At 46.1% G+C, this 19,166-nt stretch overlaps 1 protein-coding gene across 1 annotated transcript in view; it reads right to left on the bottom strand.

Annotated features, from left to right (window-relative positions):
• The window catches only part of ERICH6B (glutamate rich 6B), an 80,376-nt gene that overhangs the window by 34,127 nt on the left and 27,083 nt on the right, over nucleotides 1–19,166 (bottom strand). The window contains exons 4-7 of the mRNA XM_017535994.2: nucleotides 14,644–14,692; nucleotides 11,089–11,258; nucleotides 4,697–4,759; nucleotides 4,028–4,069 (exon numbers count right to left, since the gene is read on the bottom strand). Coding sequence (XP_017391483.1) covers nucleotides 4,028–4,069; nucleotides 4,697–4,759; nucleotides 11,089–11,258; nucleotides 14,644–14,692 — 324 coding nt within the window. The remainder of the gene's footprint in view (nucleotides 1–4,027; nucleotides 4,070–4,696; nucleotides 4,760–11,088; nucleotides 11,259–14,643; nucleotides 14,693–19,166) is intronic.

The raw sequence follows: 19,166 nt of genomic DNA, 5'->3' as shown, positions 1-19,166 counted from the left end.
TAATCAGAGCATAAGAGATGAATCCCCAAGCCAGTGAGCTGGATGGAGAATGTCTTCCAGAGACAGTGAATGTCCCTGTTTCCAAAGGTCAGCTGCAGTCTGGTGGCTCTCCGGGCCAGGAGAGTGGCTTAGAGCCTCTGGGGAGTCTGGGTGCAAACTGAATTGTGGAATTGATCAGTACAACTTGGTTCTCTCCCATACACCTGGGAAGGTGTGGATTCTGAGAGAGGAGCTCAGAGGAAGTGGCTCTGGAATGATAATTGGGCTCCTTGGAAAAAGATGGTGGACAATTGTCTCAGCTTCTGGATGACACCAGCCCTTCCCAGCTGGCCCCTCTGGAGAGCCTGGGAACCCTACCAGGCTGACCCTGGACTGACATCCTGTTTGATTTTGTGTCCTTATTATGCCTTTGGGGACAGAGATGGGATGTTCTTTGTAATCTCTACACACTACTTTTGTTCTTCTTCCCAATTTTGCCTCCGTAGCAAAAATTCTGACTCATTAGGGCTCCTCCTGGGATGGAGAATTTTACTGAGCTGGGGCTGCCTTTACCCACACAGGCCTGGGGACTCTCTGCTTTCAAACCTTCTTCTGCTGCCTTGGCGTGTGCCTGACAGACTTGCCATGATGTGGTGGGCCCCGTGCTTCCAGAATTCCCTGGCAATTCTTTTTCATCACTTCCCACAGGTGCCCACAATGCCACTGCCACTGGGGTACCCACAACAGGGCAAAGGCAAGGGCATGCTCAGCTTGATTCTAAAAACACTATGTGTTCCCAAACTGTCTGCTGTGGAAATGACCAAGGAGGTTTTAAAAAACCATTCAGGAAAACCTAGCAAGAATCCTTGGAAATTCAAGCAAGCACTGGGGAAGCTCCTTGTGGGTGTCATTAGAGAGGAGAAATGAATGAATGGTAGAAAAGGGGCCTGGGAGACCAAGGAGAAGGCTGTCGTGTAAGATGCTCTGAGCCTGCCTCAAATGTGCCTGCCCGCGATGGAGAAGAGGACGGCTGTGCCCCCGGTAGCTCAGCAACTCCCCATCCCTTGCATTTGCCATATTTCAGTAGTCTGTTTTTTGAATAATACATAGTTAATTTGAGGTGGTAAAAAAGGAGGTGTTTATCTTGGGAAGAAGGTGAACTTGGCAGCACTGAATACTCAACAAGGGTGCCCAGGAACATTCAATTCAACATAGTAATTAAGCTTATTAACATTGCTGGGCACTGTCAACATGTCAGGTGTAAATAAGCGGTATCATAGCTGTAACTGGGGCTGAATGAGAAGGAAAAGCCTTATTTCTAATTAACTTTCCCTTTGGGGACATCTGTCAACCTCTACCTCTGTTCTAGTGAGATCATTATCTTCTCCTGAAGTCACTCCACTGGAGGATGGGAAGGGCCAGGGGGGAGTGTCAGGCCAAGTTCGAGTGGCGGCCCTGTCATCCGGAACCTGGGCCACTTCCAGCATGTCCCCCTTGCACCCCAGCTCCTTATATGTGCAATGGGACAATAAGACACAACTTGAGGGTGGCTCAGAGGGGCTAATGCAGGTGCTAATGTAGGTCAACGCCAGCACACTCCGTTCCCCAGGTGAAGCATGTCTTCCCTGGTCTGGTTAAGAACAAATCTTAATTATCCTTATTCAAGTGCCTCTCTTCTAACATTTTTCTTTTTTATTGAAAAAAAAAATTTAAGGACAGGGTCTCTCTCGGTAGCCCAGGCTGAATTGCAGTGTTGTGCTCATGGCTTACTGTGACCAGGAATGCCTAGGCTCAAGTGATCTTCCCACCTCAGTCTCCTGAGTAGCTGGGACTACAGGCACACACCACCATGCCTGATTAATTTTTTAAATTTTTTGTAAAGATGAGGTCTTGCTATATTGCTCAGCCTAGTCTCAAACTCTTGGCCTCAAGTGATTCTCCCTTTGTGGCCTCCCAAAGTGCTTGGATTACAGGCATGAGCCATTGCACCCAGCCTCTTAATATTTTTCTTGACAGAGCCATCATTCTTGAATTTGGGATAAATGAGCTGTGTGTATTTGACCTGAGGGCATATACATATATACATACACATGTATGTGTGTGTGTGTATTTCCCACGTTATGTGACACAGATTCTTTGCTTGACCAAACTTTACTTAGGCTTCCGAATCTTCTCCTAGGCCCATCTGTGCACTTCTTATAAAATCCAGTTTTAGCAAGAACCTGCTAAGTTGGCTAACAACAACCCCTACCCTTGATATCTGATCTCATTCAATATCAAATGAGGTTCTTCATCCTCCATCACCACCTGGGTAATATCTGATCACCTGATCCATCTTCAGCAAGAATCCTATTAGGTTGGTTTATTCAGAATCCCCCAAGCCCCTGATGTTTCCGCTTAGTAATTTTCCCTCTGCTGACCTCTACCCTGCTCCTTGGCTACAAATTCTCACTTGCCCATGCTGTATTTGGACTAGAGTCCAACCTCTTTCCCCTCCTGCAAAATCTCATTGCTGTGGTCTCTAAACTTATCACAGTGGCTCTGAATAAAGTCTACTTACTGTGTTTTAACAAGTGTCCGTGAATAATTTTTTCCTTAACAATAGATGAGGAAAGGGAGGGAGAAGCAGTAAGTGACTAGCCCAGGACCAACTCTGAGGAATGAGCACGCCAGTGCCACTGACTGATAAGCACACAGATGAAACTCAATCCAATTTTCACCTCCTCCATGCTTCACAGTAATTCCCTACTATCCTAGGCAGATGGCTAAAGAGCTGGGTTAGGCTGGTGACTGCTGTGGCCACAAATCTATAAAGTGTTCTAAAATCTAGCTGCTCAAACTGTGGTCCATGGATAAGGGAGCTTGTTAGAAAGATGACATCTGGTCAGGCATGGTGGCTGACGCCTATAATCTCACACTTTGGGAAGCTGAGGAGGAAGGATTGCTTGAGCCCAGAAGCTGATACGAGCCTGGGCAATATACTGAGACCTGGTCTCTATAATAATAAAAAAATTAGCCAGGCATGGTGGCATGCACCTGTGGTCTCAGCTACTCAGGAGGCTGAGATGGGAGGATCACTTGAACCTGGGAGGTGGAGGCTGCTGTGAGCCATTCTCATGCCACTGAGCTCTAGTCTGGGCAACAGAGCAAGAACCTGTCTAAAGAAAAAAAGGTCAGATTTCAAATCTCAGATCTGCTGAATGAGAATTTGCTTTTAAACAAGATTCCAGGTAGTTGTCCTACACATTAAAGTTTCAACATCACAGCGCTAAAATGCCCATGGAAATGGAATAAGATGGAGAAAACTGCTTACCAGTACCCTTCTGGCGGTGTGATGGAGTGGGTGGGATGCATGCTCTTGAGCTTACAGAAGTTCATTTGATAAGCCATGGGGTGGGAGTGGGTGTATAAGCAGCCGTTGTGTGTATGCAAGACCTGATCTCTTGCCTGCTACTCCCATGTTCAAGTAAAACAGATCTTAGTCCCTAAACTGTGTTCTAATGAGGATGTGTCTGGTTAACTTCAGCCTTTTGTTTTGTGGAGTGGTGCTTGCAAGTTGGGATTCTACTGCCCTAAGGATTCTCCTGTTCTTCCCCCTCGTAGGATTCAACCAACCCCCTCTTAAAAAATATTTAATAAACCTCTAAGGGCGCCATGTGTAGGGGCTCCAATTTACTCACTACCAAGATGCCATAGGACCCTGAATCTACCTGGCGAGGTGCAGGTATCCCAATCAAGCCCTGCTCCGAGGCCTCTGGGAATCCAGCAACCCACTGAATGCTCTTAAATGTGGAAGTCCCTATCCCAAGCTTTTGAATAGGAAGATAGACTTTCAGTCCTGTTCCTTCAGAAACCCTCTCTCTTGTTTCTTGTTTTAGCCTCCTTCTTGAGGAGGTTCAGGGGCTGTGTGCCCAGCATGCTCCTTAGTCCCCTCTGGGCCCTGGGACACACTGAATTGGAGAGGGAGCCACCTGCCAGAGGCCCCCTTCCCCACAGGGCACGCTGCAGAAAGCAGGGACCTGTGGATATATTATGGTGAGATTCTCACCATCTTCTTCCTCTTTTTGCTGTACTTTAGTGTCAACACACTCTAAAAAAAGAACAGGAAAAATTATTAAGAGGATATGGTATGGTGAGCTAGTCTGGACCTTTTAACCCCTGATGGAATCAACTTAAAAAAATCAACTCCTAGGTAGCTGGGAAGCCTTAGGGTGGAGGGCACATGTTTTGGGATAAGAGGCTTCCTTGATCTTCAGCAGTTGGAGGCCTGCAGCACATGCTCACCAAATGTTGATTCCCTATTTTTTTTTTGTTCTTACCGTATCTTGCTCACTGGAGTTTAGGTTCTGAGAGGGTAGATGGGTTTTGTCTACTTTATATCCTGCCTCATATACAGTAAGGATATAGTAAATGTCATTGCATTAACTAACTATGGGTAACACTATTATCTTCCCTCCTAATTGCAGTGATAAATATTCAATTTTCAAAACGCCACAGTGCTTTACCCTCTGGCTCAGTGTCTTACCTGAGCCTGGAGCCTAGACATTAAATTCCAGAAATAATGCCTTGGTCATTGGCCTCCATTAACCCTGCTCCATCCTAAAACGGCCAACAGCATGCTCTCCTTGGCTGGAGGCAGGCTAATTCTGTACTTCTTACCTTCTCCAGGATGGACGACTCACTTCTACAGATCATTTAAAATCATCATAAACTTTACCTTTCAAAGCAGGCTTCTTGGTGGTTTCTTGCTCTGTTGTTGATTTTGATTTTAAAGATTTTACTGTTAAAAGGCAGAAGAGAGTGGCCATTAGTAATTGAAACATTACATTTTCCAGTGGGTTCAGACTGGGAATTTGGGGTCTCAGGTTCTTTCTTGGCACCCAAGCCTGGTCAACAGTCGGGGGCGGGGGATCTGAGGATGACAGGCACAGCCAGCACATATAGATGCCCCCCTGCACCCCACCCCCTTTGGCCTTGGTAAATCACTCTAGGATTGCAATAAATTAGAGGTCAGAAAATGTAACCTTGTTGTGGCCTTCTCCTCTGGTTACCATAAGGCTAGTTTGGGTCCTCAGGATAGATGGAAGGGCTGAGGCAAGGTGGGAGGAAGATTTTAGAGGTACCCCTCCTGCGATGGGAACCATAGAGCCAAGTGGCTCCAAGGCCATGTAGACACACAATGCATGTACCTGTCACTGTGCTAGTAGCATGTCCGTTCGTTGCCAAGAGGTGTGTAATGGGGACTGTCTAGAGTAAATCTGCTGAGATTTGCAGTGGGAAGCTATTGTGTGTGTGTGTGTGTGTGTGTGTGTGTGTGTGTGTGTGTATGTATATATATATATATATATTTAGGACTTTTGTAAGTTCTTGATTGCCCTTGTTTTCTCTCTTTGGAACTTTATGATCCGTGTTTGTTTTTGCCTCTTTTACCTCCTGGTGTTTGTCTTCCTACTCCTAAATACTAAACCCATGTGCACATGTGTGTGCACACACACACACAGACATACACACATACATGCTCTACATTCCATTCTTTTTTTTTTTTGAGGCAGAGTCTTACTCTGTTGCCCAGGCTGGAGTGCAGTAGTGCAATCTCAGCTCACTGCAACCTCCACATCCCAGGTTCAAGTCATTCTCCCCCTTAGCGTCTCAAGTAGCTGGGACTACAAGTGTGCGCCACCACGCCCAGCTAAGTTTTGTATTTTTAGTAGAGATAGGGTTTTGACATGTTGACCAGGCTGGTCTCGAACTCCTGATCTCAGGTGATCTGCCCACCTCGGCCTCTCAAAGTGCTGGGATTATAGGTGTGAGCCACTGTGTCTGGCCCATTCCATTCTTAATATTGGGGACTAATAAGCCCATGATGAAAAAGTCAAGTAAACTGCTCCGTTAGCTTATGGGAGTGTCCTAAACTCAAGATGGACAGGATACAAAACCAAAACTTGTGTGTGGCCTGCGGCATTGAGAGGACTTTGAACACTTGCCATATCAGTGCTTATTAGTTCTTCAGCAAGAGGCTGGCACTTCTACAAACAAGGAGCTCTCCAATTTCAAGAAAACTCACTGTTCCATGGCATAGTTCTGACTGTAGGGAATAATTTTCTTTCTTAAAATATTTCCCTTGGATTGCATTAGTGTCCTATTCTAGCCCTTCAATCTGGAGTCTAAGACCCAGGTCTTGGTTTTGTGTGGCCGATTGTCAAATATTTAAAGTCAGTTTTTACATCTCGGAGTCATGTGTCTTCCAGACTTAACCTCCTCCTTTGCTTCCGCAGCTCTTTGTTTGTCGTAGTCTCCAGAACACCAGCCCTTCTGCTGAGCTCCCAACAAGCTGATTCTGGTTCTCAGAGTGTGGTATCCCCCAAACTGAACGTGCCATTCTAGGGATGGCTCCCCAATGCAGGGCAGAGCAGGATGAAATCCTCTTTACATAACCCTTCAGTTGCATCTGGTTATGTTAACTTTTCCGGCAGTGACATCAGTTATACTATTGACTTACTGAACTTGTGGTTGAAGGAAACATCTAACAGCAAACAGGCCTTCATCACTCTGCACTTCTCCAGCCTGCTGTTACTGGGGGCCTAATAGCAAGATCTAATGTCAATGACCAATATCTTTTATCCAGCTAATTCTGGTCCGATGTTTCTGCCTGCCAAAATCTTTTAGAATCTGATTATGTTATCCTCATTATTCAACAGCTTCAGGGAATCTACAAATATAAATATTCCTTCTAAATCTGCATCTAAGCCTGTTATAGAAAATGTACTGCACAGAGTCCCACGGCTCTCTACTGGAAACCAGGTTGACTCTGATCTATGAAACAGCATCTTGGGGTGCTGTTCAATCAGTTGTGACTGATGATATCGTCTTACAGTAGCACCCAGCTAATATATCTCTATCTTGTCCAGGAACATCAGGAAGCCTTTGGAAATAAAATGTCTTGTGGAATTTCACCCTGTGGGGTTTCCACAGTTCCCTGATCTAATAACCTTGTCAAAATGTGACCTAAAAGCCAGTATTGCGATTGGCTTCTATTGATCTTAGGCTGGTTTCTTGTGGTGATTTTGCTCTCCATATTTGCCCCAGATTGGTCACAGACTAATTTCACCAACTTCCCACAATTCCTCAAAGACCAAAAGCAGGATTCTCTCACTATGTACATGTTCTGGAGTATATTTTCTCCAGCAGTTGCCATTCTCTTTTGACTTCTTTTCACCAATCTTTACTGTCTGCTCTTTCTCACCTAATTTTGTTGCACGCTTTTCAGTTTGAGGATAATTTTCTTTCACAGTGAAGTCAAAATTAAATAACAATTGCAGAACTTGACTCTTCCCTGAATCGTTCATCAACATGGCACTAAACAGCACTAGGCTGTCTTGATCTTTTTGGCTCAATTATATTTTAAATGGGCCTCTGTCTTTTGTTGCTGCCTGTATGATCACTATCATTATTATTATTATGTTTTGATAAGAATGTTTAATCCCAGGATTGATTTAGCTTTCCTGACACTATTCTTAAAGTTCATAGCCATTTTCCTATATTTACTGTTGAGAACATCCTCATCTTTTTAACCTCTGCATGTGATCTTTCAAAATCTGAGTCCACGGAAGGAAACACCAGTTTGCACTTTTTAGAGCTTTTAATCCTCTTCCCCATCTGATATGGTTTGGCTGTGTCGCCACCCAAATCTCATCTTGAATTGTAGCTTACATAATTTCCATGTGTTATAGGAGGGACCTGGTGGGAGATAACTGAATCATGGGGACAGTTTTCCCCCTACTGTTCTTGTGGTGGTGAATAAGTCTCACGGGATCTGATGGTTTTATAAGGGGAAACTTCTTTCCTTTGGTTCTCAGTTCTCCCTCTTGCCTGCTGCCATGTAAGACGTGCCTTTTGCCTTCCACCATGATTGTGAGGCCGCCCCAGCCACGTGGAACTGTGAGCCCATTAAACTTCTTTTTCTTTATAAATTACCCAGTCTCGGGTATGTTTTTATCAGCAGTGAGAAAACAGACTAATACACCGTCTGACCTCTGCTTACACCTCTGCGTACCCTCACTCACGTTTCTACACACACAGTGTCTCTGTACATATTTCTATCTATAGGGCTCCTTTCCTACTATTTTTTTTTATAGCAGGATATACCCTTTTACTACCATGATCTGACCTTGAATCAGATGAGGGCTCAACAACAATTTCACAAGAATTTAATAAATATTCATGGGTGCTTACTGTGTGCCAGGCACTAAGTCAAGGATTTCTGTGAGCATGGATACCATGCTCTGTGTTAGAATTTCTGGCTGACTTGGTTTATGATTCTGCTCTGTGCCTGGACAGAGAGACACATGAGGCCATAGCTAGTGTTTCCAGTCCTCCCGAGTGTCTCCTCATACAGATCACGAGGCATTTCCTGTGCCTGTTGCAACCTTTCCATGTCAGTCCTGCCACCCTCTGGAGTCACAAGTCTCAAGGATTTATCTGGGTATTTTTCCTCCATATTTGGCCAAAGTCCTATTTGTCGAGAAAGGCTGTGCCAGGTGGAACATCGTTTTTGACTCACTGTGGTTGAACAATCCCATAATAGAATGATACTTTAGAAGCAGAAGCCTGGAAACCAATTCATCTTTAACTAGAGGTCCTCCGGTTTGTCATCGTTCATGTACTTGAGCATCCTCTGGGGATCTGGTTAAGAATGCAGATTCCAGGCTGTTTCAGGCAGGGATTCTGATAAGGGCTGGAAAGTCATATCTTCACAAAGTGCCTGGTGACAGGGACACCCAGTTTTGGGCCTCCTGGAGCAGCAGTGCCCACACCTGGCCACCTCTTTGCTGGCTCCTGCTGGCCTTAGCTCCATGTGCCTAGCTCTTTGGGTCATGTTTGCCACGGTTGCCTGTGCTTTTCCAAGTAGCTGAGCAACTTCTTCTCTGGGCTGAAAGCTTTGCTTGTCTGCATCTGCCACACTTGGGAATCCTTAGTAATGTGTACCTCACCTGCAGGAAGGCCGTTTCCGCTCCTGCATGGATGGTCTTCCTGCGTCCCTTTCCTCCACCTCTTGACTTGGTTTTGCACTTCCCTACGTTCCTGGAGTTTCACGCTTCCTGGTTCCTCTTTGTCACACTCCTCAGGCATGTGGCCAGCCTGGGTTTTATACCAAGCATGGGAAGGTGGACACTCCTCAGTGCTTCCTGGTTCATTTGGGACTTGCACCAGAGTATGTGCTTGTTTGGAGTGAGAACTGGAGCATTTCAAAGTCGTTCACAGGATGGCTTGGCAGAAAGCATGGGGGCTCACAGGACCTGGGCTCCTCTGACCCTAGAAGGCTGCCATTGGAGGCGGACCTTTCTGTGGCTTTCTTGGTCGCTGACTGGCTGTCTAGCTCATAAACATACTTACGACATTTCATGGTGACCCAGAGCCCAGCAGCTGCTAAATCTACCCTTTCTTTGTCCCTGTTTGTCACACTTGTGCCATTCCATTGGCTGGACACAGTCATATACCTGTTGCCACCAATGCTCTCCAGAAAGATAGATTGGAAACTATAGTTAGAAGGGGAAAGAAAAACCTCCATAAATTTTTAGGGAATTGTGTTTCAGTCTTTGTGATAATGACCACCCCCCCCACCCCAAGTAACTGCAGGAAACTGGGGTGTCACTGAGCCTGGCTTGGAGGCTCCAACACAGTCCATATCTTTGGCGCAGGCCACCAATGTCACAATATTTGATCAGTGGACGTTTCCTGTGGGTGGTCAGACTTTTACTAAGCACTCAATAATGTTGGCTTTAAGGAACTCCGTATTGGAAAGAGACATAGCTGCAAAATGTGCCCATGCAGAGCAAATATACACGGTACTTCCAACCTCAAGGATACAGACATAATTAGCTATATTAATAAAGGTAATGAAGGGCAAATGAACCCATGATTTTGGTGGGCCCCTCTGTGGGCTGGGTCCACGTGGCGCGAACAGGCTGCAGTCCCCTCTGCCGCATGCTCCAGCCTTTCCCGCTGCTTTTCTCCTCCCCCACATCCTTTCAAGCTTAGCACTGGCACTTGACTGGCAATTACCCAGTAAATGACTTTCAGAATCCTTCTTATGAATATTTAATAAATCCTCAGATTTTCTCAGTGGTCATGCTTGCTGACTTTGAGATGATTCTGGTTTGTGGGGCTCCGTGGGAGCACACATGCTGAAAAAAGTCCCCAGTGAACCGATGTGGCCTGTGAAACACTCCTCGGCACGTGCTGGCGGTGTGTGCCTGTCCTCTGCCTCTCCCTTCTCCCTTATGGGGTTTCTGGCTCCTAATTCCATTTAACCACATTTGTGCTACAAAATTTAGCAGCCATGGAGAAGGGCAGAGAGGCGAGCTGACGGGGGATCTAATTTACTGCTGTCATGACTACAGATGTGAAATAAATCTGTGAATCAGGGATGGGTCAATCCCACTAAAGCTGAGCTTAAATCATTAATGATGGCAAGAAATGCTAACCAGTCTGCCACCCCCAGGCTCCCAGAGTGAGGATTTGGGGGCTTAACTGGGTAGTGAATGAAGTCCCTTAATGCAATTTTGCCAGACTCTCTCCTGTGTGTCTTAGCTGTAGGCATGAAGTTTCACTACATGGATAGTGTTGGTGGGTCCTGAATCAGGGCTGGCTTCGACCCCATGCTGAGACTGTCTGAGGTGGGCCCATGTCCCATTTTCCATTTTCCACATGATTATCTGGATATGGCCTGTCACCCCAGGGAGCCAGTGTGTAATCTGGGAATAAAATGGCCTGTGTCCCTGAGGGAAATTGTGCCTGTGCTCATATAGAACAAGACTAGGAAGACGAACAAAAAACAGGGGAGGAGACGGAAAATGGGAGAAGCTGTTTGCCTCAGCACTTTGCTGATGCTCTTTCTCTGAGGGAGGTCTGGGATGGGAGGAAGCAGGAAGCAAGGCTTGGAGAGGAGTTAACATCTTATCCCAAACAAGACCTCAGAGGGCAATGGAAACAGTAGGGTATCATTAGCATGAGAGATGATACTCGCCACAATATTTCACACGCACAAAACGCTGCCAGAGCCATCCTCCCCAGCCCGCAGAGCCGCCGACAGGGCGCAGCTCCCCTCACCGGCAGTCCCGTCATAGTGCCAGTCTGTCTGACTGGCCTGGCTCCTCCTGTACAGTGTATGTAGCGACTCAGAAGATGCCATGGCAGATCCGGAGATGGGAGAAGGAGCAGTAAAAGCCATTGGGACACGCAGGAAGGTGGTCACCTGAGAGGGGCCAGCGTCTGGGCTCCTGTCGGAGGGGAAAACAGGAAGGTCAACTTCCAGACAAGGGCCAGGTCAGGAATCCCTTCTAAGGCACGCAGGGGGTTGACGTCCACACCCAGACGGTGGACATCTCGAGGTTTGAAGAGACAAGCTGTGAATCATGAATAATAGGCCGGTGTGTCGTCACTCTGGGCAGCAGAGCCACACACTGCCACTGCTGCTTCACTACACCATGAGAAGATCTGTGGGTGCCTTCAAAGGCCACTGGGCCAGGCGATCATAACTGACAGACATTCCAGAAGGTTCTCCTTCCTTCCCAGCACACAACCCTGCTTATTCTAGTGGCTCTCCCTGCCTGACAGTTGTTTTGGGCAGAGTGGAAAAGATACTGAATGAGATGCTGCAGCAGTTTAAAATCAAGCACTGACGTCTGTTGCTGCAGTGGGCTCCCCACAAGCACCACCACCATTAAGAAGTCTTTCCAAAGGGCCTGGTGGCAGGGCACTGGGTGCGAGGTGCAGGCCCCACTACCTGGCAGCTTAGGATCAAGAGGGGTGACCCTGAGACATCAACATGCTCTATTTTCTTTATCAGGAGTCTCTGACTTTTAACAAGGGGCAAAAAAGTGTAATTCAAATGAATGAGACAGGTCTTTGGGGTGTTTTGGCCCTGGTGTTATTTCATGTCAACTGGTCCAGTTGGCAGAGATGGGCACAAGGAAAATGCCCAACATATAAATAGATGGTGGCTATGGTTGGTAGAAAAAGTACAGACTTTGGTGTCAGCTCTTGACACCTGAGCTTACGTGTTGGCTCTTGCAACACAGCAGAGGCGTTTAGGTAAGTTACTTGTTTGCTGTTGCTCTTGCAGGGGAAGTAAGATTGGCCTGTCCCCATCTGCACCAGGGAATTCAGTGTAGGGGCAGGGGGTGGGGTAAGGGCTGGAGTCTGGGTAAGGGCTCAGGCAAAGAGGCGGAGGGAGGGAGCAGAAGGCTGCTTGTTCTCACAGTTGGGTGCCCTGGGAAGGCTCCCTTCAGCATCTGTAGGAGTCACAGGCAGATCTTGTGCATGCCTCTGAGGGACCAGTAGTGGAGCTTGGGTCTGTGCCAGCCCTGCAGGCTGGGGCAGAGCAGCTGTGTTCTCAGGACACACATCAAGAAGGGGCGCCAGGCAAGTGGCCAGATGTTTGGGTCCTAGGTCAGGTGCCCGAAGGGATGAAGAACAGGCAGATGCAAGCGAGTTCTTTAGGCCTGTGTTAACTCTTGCCCTGCTGCAGGCCCCCAAGGCCAGGTGAGGAGTCTCTCCAGGGCCTCAGTTCCTTTATCCTTCTAGCAAGATGATGCCTGTCTTATCTCACTCACCTGGTGCCCACAGGGACCCACAGAGATGATGCTAGTCCTCATGAAAGGACTTAGAAAAGTCAAATCTGCCCAACAAACTTAGAGAGTTATCTCAGAATATTAGCCTCTCTGGTCATTTCCATCATGATGTACATTTCTCCCCTACCATTTCTGGGATTCCTGCCAGGGCTTACCTCCCGGGAAGCAGAGCGGGTTCCAGGCACCCGGGCTGAATGCTAGCTTCATGTTCCATTGCAATGGAGAGACCACAGGGAGGAGCTGTTGGATCCTGGGTCCTGGGGAGTTGGACCGCTTGAGGCCTGCTTCTGCAGTGCTTTAGCAAGGGGAGGGCCGGGCGTGTGCCTGGAGGACCTTCAGCAAGTGGGGAAGTGGGAGAGGGAGCTGCTCCTGGCCTGGGCTGGCGGATAGCCTTTCTGTTTATAAGGGACGCATGACACGCTTCCCTGTACCTGCTATCCTTCCCCAACCCTTGCTTCTCACACACATGCACGTGTGAATGTAACACTTCTTGCTTAAAGGAGTCTGTGGAAGGTTTGGGTTCTCAGCTTTCTTATGTGAAGAATATCCTGGGCCTCTCTAAGAACTTGGAGGCCCAGATATGGCCCTTGGGGGACCCAAGCCTGGTGTGGACACCAGGAAGGCCCCCCAGGGCCTCTCTGATCCTCACAGCTCTCCATGGGTCCTGGGAGCCCATTGGAAACCCCCCTCAGCTAAAATATACAGAGGATTGGCTGAGTGCGAGTGTTTGGAATAAAGCTGACCAGGAGTCCTGACTCTTGTTCCAGGCATGCTAAGCTTTCTGCCCGGTGGTTTGTGGGGTGCAGAACGGAGGATGGCACGGATCTGCGGCACTTACTGAGAGCATGCTGTCTGCTGGCCACTGTTTAGCCTCCCTCTGAGTAAATACACATGTCATTCTGACCCAAACCCCATGAGGCTGGAACTCTTCCTCTCCCCATATTACGGATAAAGAGACTGAGGTACCAGGAGATTAAGCGGCTGCCTTGTAGATGCTTGGGTGGAGGAGCTGAGTTTCAAACCCAGACAGTCTGGCTCCAAAGTCCTTGTTTTCAATTACTGTGAGGTGGTGACATCACTGTTGGGCCCCTTCCCTGTGTCTGGCCACGTTGCTTCACTTGCTTTGAGTATCAGCACTCGGGGTGAACAGGGGCCTTTGGAAAGCCACTCCGTTTGCGCATCACCTGCAGTAGTTAGCTGTCAGAGGCCTTGCAGCGCCCCTGCAGGTGTGCAGTGGGGAACAGAGTGGCCAGTGCAGAGCTGGAGTGGGGGCTGCCTCACCAGCTGAAGTGGCAGGCCCATGTGGGAGCCCTGTGCCCACAAGTTGTAACTTATGGGTTCCCTACATGGCAAAACTGGGATTTCATTCCTGCTTCTTGCCATAACCAAACTGCCCCTGTGCTTTTTTTTAGATCTAGTTTTAACCCACTTTACTAGTGGAGAGAAATCATCCTTTGGGGAGAAATTGTAGTGTATAAGACACAAAGCCAAGGACAAGGCTGGTGTGCCCCTGCAGTGGTTTTCCAGAGCTTGGCACGTAGCAGGCCCAGCATATTCCACAGAGGCTCACTTATTCCACAGAGGCTTCGTCCACCGTCTAGCGCGTGCCAAGTCCTGCCACAGGATTTTAATGAGTATTCACTGAATGAGAATTCAGACCTTGAAAATATGCCTGAGCTTATTCTCTTTCTGGACAAACTGCACCATCCCTTGGGGGAAATCATTCATCTGCTCCCCTGAGAGGCATGCCAGGGAGCCCTTTGCAGTCTCTCCTGGTTGAGACCTTTCCCCAGACTCAGATGACCTCTGCCTTTTTCATCTCTAGTGGTTCTGAGCACCCAGGACTCTGATCTTAGGACCCACCCCTGCACTGTGAGTGACTGAGCGGCAGAGGCAGGCAGGGTTGTAACTTCCGGAAGCCCCCGCTAAACGCCTTCCTCCCCTACTCCATGCCACGCCCTGTCTTGGGTTCTCCAAGGGCTCCCGAAACACTGGAGTTTCCACCTGATTTATCCCAAAAGAAAACTATTACCTTGTATCACGAAGAAACATGGTGTGTGACGAGCAACTTGCCTTGGGTTCTATTGGAAAAAAGAACAAAAAAAATATTGGCAAAAAAGCATCTTTCTATTTAAAGATGTGTTGTTAAGTATGTGACACTAGGGTTGGGGTGGAGAGGGCCCCAGTCATAGAAATTTTCTATTTTTACTTTAGTATTGTCTGTTAATGGTTCCCTTTAAAAATCACTAGGTTGAAATTTTGTAAAATTAGAACTCAAGAAGATACTTTTCAGGCAATCATGGATTTTGGAAATTCGAGTTTGCTTTGCTTATCTCTATGGTTATCCAGAAGTCTCCCTCTGTCCTGGGATGAAAGGCGTCTGTACAGCAGAGGTGACTGAGGTGCAGGGATATATGTATTTTAAGAATTATTTTTAATTTTAAAGGACCTGCTTGTGTCATGTAATCACCTGATTGTTTGCCTTGAATGATATGGCATCGAGAATTTCTTGTACGCTTGGGATAAAATACACCACCAATTCTAATAATACAAAATGGCAAGGGCAGAAGTAATAGAGAAACAAGAACCAGAACATTTAAATTGGGAAGGGAAGGTGAACACTCCACTTATCCATAGCTTACCCATGCAACAAAATAGTATTGAGGAATATCCCTTGGCTATTAAAATGATCTCTGTAAAAATTAAGCAACATGGGCAAATGGTGAAGTTATAATACTAGGTTACAAAAGTAAAATACTAACTTGTATAAACAACATGTTTAAAACAGTAAAAACCAAACCACACAACAAGGGCCATCACTAGCAAAAATGCAAACAACGCCGCAGAAAGACAGAATACCGATCACTTACGTGTGCATTGGCTTCACTTATATGCGAATGTTTGCAGGTTGGGGGGCGTCTTTCTACTTTTTACTTTTCAACTTTTCCATTTTTTAAAGAAAGGAACAAGAAGAGATTTTGTTTTTTTTTTGATGTCACTTTTCTAAAATTAAAATAGGTACACAACTTATGAAAAAGCAGAAACAAAGCATGAAAAGAGGAGAGGAGGAAAGGAGGAGAAGCTACTGGGAGGGAAGAGAAAGTTTGGGAGCCTGTCCTGGCCCTTCTAATGCTTTTCTGTGACTTCGGAGTAGTCACATACCCTCTCTCTAGCTCCAAGTTGCTTATCTGTGAAATGGGCACGGAGAGAATGGTTGGGACAATTAAAGGAGATAGAGATAGTGAAATAGACAATATGCACCCTTTGCCATTGGACTATGTTCCCTAAGGGTCATTGGGACAAGACACGTGCAGAAAATGATGCTGTTTGTTGGGAGCCCAGTGGAGGCAGAAGCAACCGGCTCTGGGGCTCAGCATCCCCCAACCCACCAGTGGCTGACTCAAAGTCACAGAGGTGAACTTTCTTGCATGAAAAGTTGGCTGGCTTTCTCATCTCTGCCTTGTTAGTATCTCTTGCACCTTTCTTCTGAAATTTCCAGAATTGCTAGGTTCCCTGTTGGAAATGGTAGTTGGGACACCAACTCTCAACTGGAAATGGCAACTGAATGACAGCATTTAGGTCAGACAGCATTCTGAGCTGCTGCAGAGTAGCTAGTGGGGTAAAGAAAATAAAATCCAATGCGTTATGTATATCAAAAGATTAGGCAAGGCTGGACGCTGTGGCTTATGCCTGTAATCCCAGCACTTTGGGAGGTCAAGGTGGGCAGATCATGAGGTTGGGAGTTCGAGACCAGCATGGCCAAGAGACCAGCCTGGCCAACATGGTGAAACTCCATCTCTACTAAAAATACAAAAATTAGCCAGGCATGGTGGCAAGTGCCTAGAATCCCAGCTACTCAGGAGGCTGAGGCAGAAGAATTGCTTGAACCTGGGAGGTGGAGGTTGCAGTGAGCTGAGATTGTATCACTGCACTCCAGCATGGGTGACAGACTGAGAGAGCGAGACTCTGTCTTAAAAAAAAAAAAAAAAAAGAAAAGGCAAAAACATGATGAATCAATGTACTGTGACCTATCTATAGCCACAGGGCAGAATTGTTATTAGGAATGTCTTGGGCACTAAAAAAATACACTAAAAGGAGGTCTCATTATTGGGTGGTTTCACTCTACAGTAGGTTCTATTGCAGTAGGAGAGCAATTGTGAAAAAGGTGTTTTTGAACATGGGGAAAGTGAAACCTAGACATCCTCAAATCTAGGCCCCACCATGTGCTGGGTTTTCTGGGTTGGACACCACAGCACTCACACCCATGTTATACATCCAAAATCTGAACTCCCACAGCAGGCCAGTCAGATGCAACTAACAAATTATTCACTGACAGTTGATGCTGCATTTATATTCAAGTTGCTCACCTAATTTTATTGGATTTTCCCATAAACTCTTGGGGGAATCAACCCTTTAAGGAAGAGAGGTGGGTGGGGGTTGTTAGTCTGATGTAGCCAGATTTGTCCAGGGCTATGGGAATCCCTGAAGTTGACTGGCCTGTAGGGTGGATGAATGGAGGGTACAGATCCCTCCCATAGCCTGGTTCATTATATTTTATCTTTTGGTTATGTCCATTTCACAAAGCAGTTAATGTGGCTAGGGGTGTGTGGCCAGGCACAAGTCAATGGCAAGGGAATAGTAATACATCATGTAATATCATGATGGTTAGGCCTTAAATGCTATGTGCTTGACATGTCGCTTAATGATTTACCTAATTTAACCCGTTTAATCCTCCTACATATCCTGTGAGGTAGATCTCGTGCTGTTCCTATTCACAATAAAGACAACTAAAACACGGAGAGGTTAAGTCACTTGCCCAAGCTCATGCAACTAGTGAGAGGGAGGGAGCTGGCATTCAAACAGAGGTAGTCAAGCTCCTGAGAGAAAGGAAAATGTGCTCTTGTGACAGACTCCCATCTGCTGTTAAGTAGACAAAGAAATGGCACTCAGGCACCCACTTCATTGTCTGCTCCTGTGGCAGACATGACTAGTTGATCATAGCATTCTTTGCTGCTGAGCCCAGACAAGGCCTCAGAATTCTTCTCAATGTAGTTTTCCACTACTAACCTCTAGTAGTTAATGCATCAGCATGAGAGATAAGCCCATTTGTCATATCTAGGGCTCATTTTATAGATGCCAATTAATGGATCAACTTTAAATAAGTGTGTGTGTACCTATGTATGTATGAGTGTGACTGGCTTTAGGAAGTGAATATGATCACTTGATTCAATTTACAGGTACTGAGCATCTGCTAGGTCAGGAAGGCACTCTTGCTACTCACTGAGGTTCAACACAGGGGTAAATAAAATTATATCTTAAGGGTATTACCAGAATATTATACATAAAAATTTTGATATATTTTTTGAAACATTAAGAAATTTCTTCTTAACCTGTTTTGTACAATCTGACTTGAAATCCTAGAATTTCATAGACCAAGATATTCTTCCACGAGTCTTGAAAGGCATTTCAGCATCTCCCTAGTGTTTTTTCAGTGCCTCTCCAATTTTTGTTAGCAGGACATTTATTTTCAAAGTGTTTGCTTTATACACAGTTCCATTCCCTTGACAGCATTGTATTTGTCCTGCTCTGGTGGGTAATATATTTACAAAGATCCAGCACATAGAGGGGACATGTTAAGAATGCTTGATTCACACGGTGCAAGAGAAAAAGCCCTGAATGCTATTTTTCAGTATTAGAATTACATTTGATACTTGAACAGCAGGGATATTAGGATTCCAAGAGGGAGCTTAATGGTAGAGGCACACAGAAAAGAGAGTTTCCCAGCAATAGCGGAATTACCTCTCCAATGCAACAACTAAATTTCCAGGAGAGGAGTAGGAATCGAGGATGGTACATCTGATTTGATGAAGAGGGATGTAAAGGTAAAATGCCTGTGTGGCTGCAGAGAATACCCAGCTTTTAGGATGTAGGTTGTGTGTAACCAGATTTTTAGGAATTTAAAAATTCAGGCTGTATAGGATACTTGCAGTTGGTAGCAGAACTGGATCCAGGAAAGTAGTTTAGTTCTACTTAAAAGCCAACATGAAGATGAGGTGGGTGACCTGAACCTTTACCTTTCTGTGCTAGTTGAAAATGGCTGTGCTGTCACGACATCAAGAGAGGACACCACAGGGGCATATGAGCAAATGCACATGAGTCACTGCTAGCAAACAGCACAAGGAGGCTGCTGCCGAATAATAAAACCCAACATGAGGAAATGCTGCCAGTTGCTGAAACAGTGTTGGAAAAACATTAGCCCTTGGATCAGAAAAATCACTCCAAAGTCAAATACTTAACCGCAGACTGAAATGATTCCTTTAAGGGGGCAGAGTGGGTATCCTGAGGTGCATACCAGTGTCTATTGACCTAGCAACAGAATGTAGGCATGTATTCCCGGAAGTAGAGATCTCCGATAAAACAGTTCACCAAAATGCCATTTAAAAAAAGTAACAAGAAATTGGAAGCAATACATGGTCAATATTAAGAGATGGATGAAAAATATTATAGCTTCTCAATACAACACAATGTGATGCCATCCTCGAAATGATTTTTTGA

Source organism: Cebus imitator, unplaced genomic scaffold, assembly GCF_001604975.1.
Source record: "Cebus imitator isolate Cc_AM_T3 unplaced genomic scaffold, Cebus_imitator-1.0 Scaffold94, whole genome shotgun sequence".
Classification (NCBI taxonomy): Eukaryota; Metazoa; Chordata; class Mammalia; order Primates; family Cebidae; genus Cebus; species Cebus imitator.
This window is presented reverse-complemented; position numbering and strand designations above follow the sequence as displayed.